The sequence below is a fragment of the Xenopus laevis genome, chromosome 2L (genome assembly GCF_017654675.1).
Source record: "Xenopus laevis strain J_2021 chromosome 2L, Xenopus_laevis_v10.1, whole genome shotgun sequence".
Taxonomy (NCBI): Eukaryota; Metazoa; Chordata; class Amphibia; order Anura; family Pipidae; genus Xenopus; species Xenopus laevis.
Genome location: NC_054373.1, coordinates 13410293 through 13421100, shown reverse-complemented (window position 1 = coordinate 13421100; position 10808 = coordinate 13410293). Strand labels below are relative to the sequence as shown.

The 10808-nt window shown below is 42.1% G+C and overlaps 1 protein-coding gene across 3 annotated transcripts in view; it reads right to left on the bottom strand.

Annotated features, from left to right (window-relative positions):
- Window positions 1–2594: 2594 nt before the first annotated feature.
- rcan1.L (regulator of calcineurin 1 L homeolog) overlaps window positions 2595–10808 on the bottom strand; it is a 76698-nt gene continuing 68484 nt past the window's right edge. For 2 of the 3 annotated variants that reach the window (XM_018244784.2, XM_041580853.1), the window contains exons 2-4: window positions 7151–7324; window positions 6288–6447; window positions 2602–4302 (exon numbers count right to left, since the gene is read on the bottom strand). In XM_018244784.2, the coding sequence (XP_018100273.1) occupies window positions 4124–4302; window positions 6288–6447; window positions 7151–7324 (513 nt within the window). In that variant the 3' untranslated portion in view covers window positions 2602–4123. 3 annotated transcript variants of the gene reach the window in all.

Sequence of the window (10808 nt, the reverse complement as noted above, 5' to 3'; positions counted from 1 at the left end):
ACATAATCCTTTCCTGGTACAGATATAGGGTCCGTTACCCGGAAACCCATTATCCAGAAAGCTCCAATTACGCAAAGGCCTTCTCCCATAGACTCCATTTTATCCAACTAATCCAAATTTTTTAAAAATGATTTCCTTTTTCTCTGTAACAATAAAACAGTACCTTGTACTTGATCCCAACTAAGATATAATTAATCTTTATTGGAAGTAGGGATGCACCGAATCCAGGATTCGGTTCGGGATTCGGCCTTTTTCAGCAGGATTCGGATTCAGCCGAATCCTTCTGCCTGGCTGCACCATATTTGCATATGCAAATTAGGGGCGGGCAGAAATTGTGTGACTTTTTGTCAGAAAACAAGGAAGTAGAAAATGTTTTTCCCTTCCCACCTCTAATTTGAATATGCAAATTAGGGGATGGATTTGTTTCGGTATTTGGTCAAATCTTTTCGCGAAGGATTTGGGGTTTTCGGCCGAATCCAAAAAAGTGGATTTGGTCCATCCCTAGTCGCCTGGCGACAAATCTCCTCTTCTTCGGGGCGACTAATCTCCCCAAACTGTCTCCCCTGCCTTCCCGCCGGCTAAAATGTAAATCGCCGATGGGATGGCACTACTTCATTTCCGAAGTTGCCAGAAGTTTTGCCGTGAGGCAACTTTGGGCAACTTCGGAAAACTAATCGCGCCGAATGCTGGCGACTTACGGGAAGGCAGTTCGTGGAGATTAGTCACCCCGAAGAAGAGGTGATTTGTTGCCGGACGACTAATCTCCCTGAATCTGCTTGTGTGCCCTGACTCTTAAGATGTGAAGATCCAAATTACAGAAAGATCTATTATCCAGAAATCCTTAGGTCCCAAGCACTCTAAATAACAGGTCCTATACATGTAATAATAAAACAATATTTTGTACTTGATCCGAACTAATATATAATTAATCAGCAAAACCAGCCTATTGGCTTTATTTATGTTTACTTGATATTCTAGTAGAGTTAAGGTATAACAATCCAAATTACAGGAAGATCCGTTATCCGGAAGACCCCAGGTCCTGAGCATTCTGGACAACAACTCCCATAACTGTAATTAATTCTCTTTTTCAGCAAGATGAAATTTTAGGAAGCTCCAGTACAACAACAGCGACAGCACTGAATAAAACAGGCACGGAATGCATGGCTCCCTATGTTAAACTCCCTGTGGGCCCATGTGCAAGGAGAATGGTCCACCTGTTCTATACAAATTATTTCTGCTTAGTGATTTGTAAAGGATTACAGACTACAGGACGTAGAGATAAAGTACATTTTCCAGGACCATAAATCTGCCACTAATTACATTAAACTAAGCCTTTGCTCTGGGTGGAAAGAGCAAACAGACAGTAAATAGTGGGTATTAATAACATGGAAAATTACTTTGTTGTATTTGATTTTCCTCTAGGTTAAATGGGAAACATACACGATTCATAAGCTTGTTTTATGTTCTATTTGTTTTCCTTAAAGAAATATAGTTACGTTTACAGCCTTGGACAGAGAACAGCCAGACTATTACTAGATAAATGATAAATGAAACAATGTATAGGGAAAAAGGCAATCTGAATACACAAGTGACTCTTCCCATTGCACGTCAGCTTTATTCCCTTATCTGCAGTATAATAATAATAATAATAATAATTTGGTCCCATTATCTTATCCAGTAAATAGAAAAGTAAAAATCACCTTTTGCCTTTGTGCTGCCTGCACTCTCAATGCAAAATATATACAGGTGTGGGATCCGTTATCAGGAAACCCGTTATCCAGAAAGCTCCGCATTACAGGATGGCTGTATGCCATAGACTCCATTTTATTCAAATAATCCAAGTTTTTAAAAATAATTTCCTTTTTCTCTGTAATAATAAAACAGTAGCTTGTACTTGATCCCAACTAAGATATAATTAATCCTTATTGGAAGCAAAACCAGCCTATTGGGTTTATTTAATGTTTACATGATTTTCTAGTAGATTTAAACTGTGAAGATCCACATTACGGAAAAAACCATTATCCAGAAAACCCCAGGTCCCAAGCATTATGGTTAATAGGTCCCATACCTGGGACCTGTTATCCAGAATGGTAAGATATAATTAATCCTTATCGGAAGGAAATCCAGTCTATTGGTTCATTTAATGTTAAATGATTTTCTAGTAGACAACATATGAAGATCCAAATTACGGAAAAACCCGTTATCCAGAAAACGCCAGGTACCTAGCATTCTGGTTGTTATCCAGAATGCTCGCGGACCTGAGATTTTCTGGATAAGCAAACTTTCCGTAAACACATTAGGATTGTTTTGCCACTAATAAGGATTAATTATATTTTAGTCGGAATCAAGTAGACGGTACTAATTTATTATTACAGAGAAAAAGGAAATCATTTAAAAAAAAAAATTTTTTGGATTAAAATGGAGTCTATGGGAAATGGCATTTATGTGATTCGGAGCTTTCCGGATAACGGATCCCATAACTGTACAAACGTGTTAATCACATAACATACGCTACTGAGCTCATATTCAGCACAAGGCAGACGAGTACTGTCCATCCTCCGACGGAAAGCGGAATAAATGAATACGATTGGATAAACAGTCTAATACAAAGGAAGTTTATTATCGTAATACAAGTGAATAGAAAACAGAAGACAGAGATTCAAACTTCCAGTTTAAAAGCAGACTTCAAAAACAGTGTGAGTGAGTGAGTGGTAATGAGACATGATACACGACACACTGGGAAACCTCTCTCTCTACACGGGGTGTGCCAAGGGTTCTAGTACAAAGGTATTTATCTGTTTTTTTAACAAGACACAGCAGGTGTCGCCACCCTAAGGGCAGTGGCCGACGGGAAGATTTATGATTTACTGGCCTAACCCTCATTATCTGGGCTGGCAGACCAAAATCTGCACGGCCATTGCTGTTCCATCTTGTCATTAGAAGACACAGATAAGGAAATTCTAACTGGAAACAGTACAGCGGTTCTGACACTGTGATCCCTCCATTTATAACCAAAGTGAAAGGCACTGGATTACCCAAAAAATGACCATCTGCAAGTCACGTTCCTGTCAAATCTTAAAGTCCACATTTTTGATTTTTTTTGGCTATGGGGCTTAACCACATTTACCCAACGGATTACAAGATCCATTTTTAAACCTCCATGTTGCTTTGCCTGTAATGCCATTGATAGCTTACTCCCCAGCTATAGCCTAGAACATGGCTGATATGAACAACACTTTAAATTCATTCAGTTCTTGCAACAGGTAAAGCAGTAAACCTCACCCTGCCTCCACGATCCCCAACATTTATAACCCCCAATCACAGAACAACGTTGTGCCCTATTTTAAGATGTAACTTATAACAAAGGTTGCCTAGCTTTACTTTTATATGACAGTCACATTGCCCCGTAGAGAAAAAAAACAAACTTAAATCACATTTTCCCTTGCATTAAGCGTACATGACAGTTCATTAGCCAGAAAATATAACAGGTGCCTTCCCTGTAGTGCCACAGTGTTTCTGAAAAACGGGCCATGCTTTCTACCTTTTGGGATCACACAATGGGCTGTTACAGGGTTTGCATTTTGCAGGGCAATGTAAGCAGCTTTTAACACAAACTAGAATATTTAGAAAAAAAAATGATATAGTCTACATGCAAGAAAAAAAAATTGCCCCATCCACTTGATGTTCTGAAACATAGCAATGAAATTGTTCCATCATATAAGGTGGAGATCTGGTGTCCGTAACATTGTGCTTGCGCACAGTCACGCTCCAACTATATATACGGCGGTGACGTTCTATCGATGACATTCCTGGCTCCGCACTTTCAGCAACCTTAAAGTTCCACTTTTCCTAGACCCTCCAGAAAAGACTAATAAAACTAAATACTTGTGAAGCTTCAGTTTTTTTCCACTTTCCATCAGCCCAGCAGCAGGACATTCCAAATTTTACACATTCGGCAGATACACGAAAGAAAAAGCAAACACAAAACGTCCAGGTTTGGTTTGCCGACGGACAAATTCAGACCACTACCACAGCCGTCCTACACCGTGCTCTGCCCTTTCCTGCAGTAAAATATTTCAATGAGTTCCTTGGGTTTCACCACAAAATGCTGACGCCCTCCACTTCAACTTAGATGGATAGGCATATAGTCTGGTCTTCTTGTCTGGATGATTTTTGGCTTGGGCTTGATCATCCCATCTTCATCTTCCTCGATTTCCAGTTCATTTTCCGGATCGCTCTCGCAGACTTGCACCACAACGCTTGGAGTCGTGTCAGTTGCAGCGTGCAATTCATATTGCTCTCCTGAAAGAAAACAAAAAAAAAAGCTCAATTAATCATACAAATATTACAGATTTCCAAGTTTAAAGGAACAGTAATGATTTCGGCTTACACTGGTGTAAGAAGCGATTGTAAATGCTTTGAGCTTTGTGTACCATCAACGTTGAACCTTATGGATCTGTGTCTTTTTTTTTTTTTTTTTGAAGCATCATTTATTGTGGAATTATGTTGGTTAAAAACAAAAATTATACACCCCAATTCTTGAGCTGGTAGCTGTATAGGCATGAAGAAAGAACAGCTAAAGGGGACGTATACTGAACTCCAGTTCTTTTGCAATACCCTAAACAAGGCATACCGGGTCACTTATGATTTGGATAAGTAAGTTTTCTTATACAGGGATACTGTCATGGGAAATATTTTTTTTCCCCAAAACACATCTGTTAATGCTGCTCCAGCAGAATTCTGCACTGAAATCCAATTTTCAAAAGAGAAAACAGAATTTTTTTTTTACATATTTAATTCTGAAATCTGACATGGGGCTAGACATATTGTCAGTTTCCCAGCTGCCCCCAGTCATGTGACTTGTGCTCTGATAAACTTCAGTCACTCTTTACTGCAAATTGGAGTGATATCACCCCCTCCCCTTCCATCCAACTGCCCATCAGCCGAACAATGGGAAGGTACCCAGATAGCAGCTCCCTAACACAAGATAACAGCTGCCCGGTAAATCCAAGAACAACACTCAATAGTAAAATCCAGGTCCTACTGTGACACATTCATATGCAAGAAAAAATTTCAGCAGCACTCAAGATTTTGGTGAAATAAAGTGTCCTTTTATTCGTGCCTCAAGCTAATTGACCTTTTTTGAAACGTTGCTTAGCTTGAGGCACGTATAAAAGAACACTTTTTTCACCAAAATCGGAGTGCTGCTGAAATATTTTCTTGCATATGGATTAAACCTGGGCAGACAGAGTCATGGACAGCACCCAATGCTACAAAAAGCGGTTGATGCAGTGATGAGTAGCACTACTTTGTCTTTGTGGGACTGTGACACATTCAGTTACATTGAGTAGGAGAAACAATAGCCTGCCAGAAAGCAGCAGTGTCTGTCGTGAAATGCTGGGGGCCACCATTAGAAATCATGGGGCACTTCTGCATTTCGGCTGTTTGGGACTTCAAAAATGGCCGCACGGCTTTGGCGCTTGCAAGGGGGGCCCGGCTCTTTCAAAACTGCAGAACTGCCTGGCCCCCCTTCATGCCTGGGACACTTTTCCCCCCTGTCCCCCCTGATGGCGGCACTGTGTGTCTGTTGTAAAATGCTGGGGGCCAGACTGCATCTGTCGTGAACAGGGTTGCCACCTTTTCAAAAAAAATTTACCCGCCAGTGGTGAGGGCGGGAACAAAATGGGCAGGCAGTGACGCAAAAAGGGGCGGAGCCACATCGCGCGATGGCCAGAAGGTGAAGAAAAGGTACGTTTGGAGCGGAGGAACATGGGGTTTTGTTAAGGGTATTTCAAATTTACCAGCAACAACTAGCGGCCCCAGCCTTGGCAGGTGTTTTACTGGCTAGGCCAGTAAAATACCGGCTGGTGGCAACCCTAGCCGTGAAACGCTGGGGGGCCACAGTGCATCATAAAACGATGGGGGTCCTGTCATAAAACACTGTGCATCTTTAATTCTGAGGTCTGTTAATCACATACTTCTTCCTGTTGCATGTATTTGTTCCTGTCAGGTGATCAGGGAGGGAACCACACTGAGCATCACAAAATGGTGGATTCAAGATAAAAGATGCATTGCCCAATTGAGCTCTCTATATGGTTAAAAACAATTACATTTGGCATTTTTTTGCTGCGGTTGATAAAGTGCCAGTGTGGCAAGGTTCTCACTTTGTTCCATGACTAAAATCAAACTGCCTATTTCTATAACAACCTTGTGCAGCACAAAACTGTACATATACCCCTGGATGCAGCCACAGACCAGCCATTATCACTAGCCAAATGGACACTCACCTGGGCCCAGTTTAGAAATGGCGTAGAGCAGGTCATAGTTGATCACAGGAGTCGTGTCCTCCATCTGCTTCCAACCCACAGGAGGCGAGGAGGGCGGGGAGATCAGAAACTGCTTCTCTGGATTTGGGGGAGCCAGATGGGGGCTTCCTATGTGCAGCGTCTGGAATAGGACACACAAGGAAAGCGGTCAGTCAACTTTTCATACACAACAATTAATGTTGTACAAGATCAAGATGCCCCATTAATATCAGTAAGACACAATGTTTGACAGATACATTCATAATTCATTTTTGCGTTAGAAAATGTAGTGAAAATACATATAAAACAGACCACGCCCATCTGAGGCTACACCCCCTAATTACCACGACCATTTTACAAAACTTGGCAGGTTATGAAAGTTTGAACACATTTCTGTGGTTTTCATGTGTTATTACAGTTTTGCTAATGAAGGTGAATTGCCCTTTAAGCTTCAACTTACAGTTTCCCCAAGAGACCTGCTCATCTTAAATAGTAACAATTGTTTGTAAGCTTATCTTCAATTGACACAAAAGTATCTACGTGCACCTGCCACATATTCTGGGCTCTCCGCCAAAAGACTATTAAGTTTTAGAAACGTTGTATCTTTTTCTAGCTGTTCAGTGCAGGAGATCAAAGAGACAGTAAGGACATTTCAGTAACAATCCAGGACTGTGAGTTGAGCTGTCAAAATCGGGACTGTCCCGCGAAAAACGGGACAGCTGGGAGGTATGTATTTGCTTTTATACCCATGAGTAGGAGCTGCCTTATAGCAAAGAATGTTCATTGCATGAAGCTGCAAATAAACGGTTTTAATAAACATTTTTGTTAATCCTCATCAAACTCACCTGAGCAAAATAAAGCTTTATCTCCTTCCCCAGGAACTCGGTCTTGTGCAACTGGATCCTGGCCTCAGCCGCAGAGATGGGATTGCTAAAGTTGATCCTCACTCGCTTGAAGCTCTTAAAATACTGGAAGGTGACTTCTTTGTCGTAGGCCTTAAAGAGCGATTCGAATTTGGTCTGGAAAATACAAAAAATATGAATTTATGAAAAAGATTCAGTGATAAGCATATCTTATCCTAACCAACTATATATATATATATATACTATAACTGACATATATAAGATTATGTAGTTTTCCTTGGAATACTCAAGTCTGGCCCCACACTCTAAACACAGAGACAGCTTTGCTGAAACTGACCCTAGTTAAAGAGCAATTAGTGTGTTCTACAAGTAAAATTACTGGGTAAAAATGGGCAACTGCTTGCGTGAGTTTATCCAGCCATATCATACACTAAATTAAAGGACATGTCAACCCAAAAAAAAATTTTTTGCCTAATAAAAGAAAACACATACATAAGCAACTTTCCAATATGATTTTATTAAAATTTTTTAGTGCTTTAAAAGTTATTTGCAAATATAATTGCTATCGAAAGCAGCAATGGTTGTTACTTTTTAAATGATGTTGCAAAAGCCAGTCTCCTCCAGCAACGGCAGGTCTGTTAATCCGTTGTCTTGTGTTACATTGTTTCAAAAGTCAGAGTCACCAGGACAGAGACTAGACAGGGACAAACTGCTTTCAATAGCAATACATATGCAAATAATTTATAAACCACAGTAAAGATGTAATGAATGTATATTGCAAAGTTGCTTAGAAGTCTGTTTTCTTTTATTAGACAAACAATTATTGTTTTGGTTGACATGTCCTTTAAGCATTGCTCAAGAATGGGCTTCCCCTTATTTTGCATGGCAAGAAAACAAACTGGGCAGCCAGCAGGGAAGGACATGTAGGAATGTTATGGGTCATTGGTCCCGTGGGAATAAGGGGTCTGGATTGACAAGATGGTCCAATTCACAGACAAAGGCTTGTGGGGAATTGGTGGTGTTTGGGTGGTCATCATGGGTTGTTTGTATGGAATATGGCATGGTCTGAGCAGATTGGAGGCATAGCCAACTGTGCCATAAAGGTGCAGAGCTGAGCCAAGAAGTATTGGCACCAAAAGGAAAACTACTTGACCTGAGGCCCTAGCTGCTGCCCCCCACCATCTGTTCACTCACACAGTCCACCCACTTAGTCCACAACCATGCAGCTCACCTAATTTTTGGCCAAATTCACTTCACCTGTCTATTCCTAGTATACAGGTGACAATAGGTGGGTGGAGAGGTGAACATTTAAGGTGGCCATACACGGGCCGATAAAAGCTGCCGACAGACCGCGTCGGCAGCTTATTGGCCCATATAGGGGGGCCCCCCCGACGGGCTTCACCGATTGAGATCTGGCCGAAAGTCGGAAAGATCTCGATCGGATGGGACGATAAATCCAGTCGGATCGCGCTCGCATCTGTTCGTTGATGCGGTCCCGCGATCCGACTGCCCATTTCCCATGCGCTAGGATCCGATCGTTGGGCCCTAGGGTTTCGCGATATCGGCAAACGAGCGGATCTCTCAGTGTATGACCACCTTTAGTTGGTAGGGGCCGTGCAGAAAGTGGTCTAATAAACCAGGCCCTTGAGGGAGGAACCTTAACTAAGCAGTATAGGGGCCATTGTATCAGATTGGTCAGAAATCTGAAGCTCAGAAGCATTCAGCAACTCCAATAGTGTTTGTTTAGTAACTGAGCATTCAGCAACATACGTTGCCAGTAAAGCAACTGCCAACTTAAGGTGGCCATAGACGTAGAGATCCGCTCATTTGGCTATGTCAACATCGGCAAATGAGCAGATTCGCCCAACGAGCGGATCTCTACCCGATATGCATACATTGAGATGGGCGATATCGGGCCGATCCGATCGTGGGCCCTAGGGCCCAACGACCGGATCATAATGCATCCGATATGGGCGGTCGGATCACGGGACCACATAAACACACAGATGCAGCCGTGATCTGACGGGATTTTTTAACCTGCCCAATTGAGATCTGACCAAATTTTGGCCAGATATCGATCGGGGATGCCCGTTGGATGGCCCAACACACGGGCCAATAAGCTGCCGACTCGGTCTGTCGGCAGCTTTTATCGGCCCGTGTATGGGGGCCTTAACTGTAACTTGTAAGTGTTCTGCCCTCCCAGCAAGTCTCTGGCTTCATCTGTTGATTTTTCCCTGGGATCCTATAGAGGGGATTCCGTATTGAGCAGTATAAATTACCACAGCCCCAAATTTCTACTTATTGAAAGAGACAAATTTCTATGTAGACTGGGTACAATAAATGAGTATATTTTTCAGCAGAGCAGCTGTCAGTTTCCTTCTTGGAAAGGAAAAACAGCTGAGACTTGTGCACCGTGGAAAGAATGTCGCACTAAATACTGAAAAAAATTCCCATCAGCCAAGAATCCCCTGCACAGACCGAGACTGTTCTGTGAAACTGATATTGCCAAGACAGAATGTTCCTAATGCTGGGAGGTGGGTCCATTTTGTACATGAGCCCTGTGCACAATAAGCAAATTGTGTGTATACAAAATCTCTGTACATGCAAACTCAGCAACACACTTTCATAGAAATAACAATGCTCAATGTAAAGTCTATTGAATCCACTTCACATGGCCAATGGAAAATGTACAAACGGGGGGTAATGTCCAGTTGCTTTCAGACATAATGGGTTCAACTCCCCTTTTTTGTTATCCATGATTCAGTTGCAGATATTTAGTAAAATTTGTGTAACACTAACCCTGCTAAGATTTCCAGGGGTACCCAAGGTACCAATAAACACTTACCCCAAATCTCCCCCTAACTGGCCTTCAGGTTGGGCCCCCTTAGCTCATAACAAGGTTACAGATATATAGAAACATTGGGGTAACAGTCACCCTGCTATAGTTCCAGGGGTACCCAGGGTACAAATAAGCACTCACCCCAAATCTCCCCCTAACTGGCCTTCAGGCTGGGCCCCCTTAGCTCATAACAAGGTTACAGATATATAGAAACATTGGGGTAACAGTCACCCTGCTATAGTTCCAGGGGTACCCAGGGCACAAATAATCACTCACTCCAAATATCCCCATAACTGGCCTTCAGGGTGGGCCCCCTTAGCTCATAACAAGGTTACAGATATATGGAAACATTGGGGTAACAGTCACCCTGCTATAGTTCCAGGGGTACCCAGGGCACAAATAAACACTCACCCCAAATCTCCCCATAACTGGCCTTCAGGGTGGGCCCCCTTAGCTCATAACAAGGTTACAGATATATGGAAACATTGGGGTAACAGTCACCCTGCTATAGTTCCAGGGGTACCCAGGGCACAAATAAACACTCACCCCAAATCTCATCATGATGGGGAATTAAATAAATTAGGTGATCCTTTATTATCAGATGTTGGGAGTTGCAGCAAATGTTCTTTTTACCTGCCCTTTAAAACTGTATCTCTAAGCAAACAACATTTCCGTAATTTGCCAGCAGAGGGCCCCACACGACATAATCTTCAATATTTCACAATACTGTATTCTATGAAATAGCATCATTACTGTTTGTTCTGCTGCACTTTGCACTGTACATTTTCCATGTAACTTACG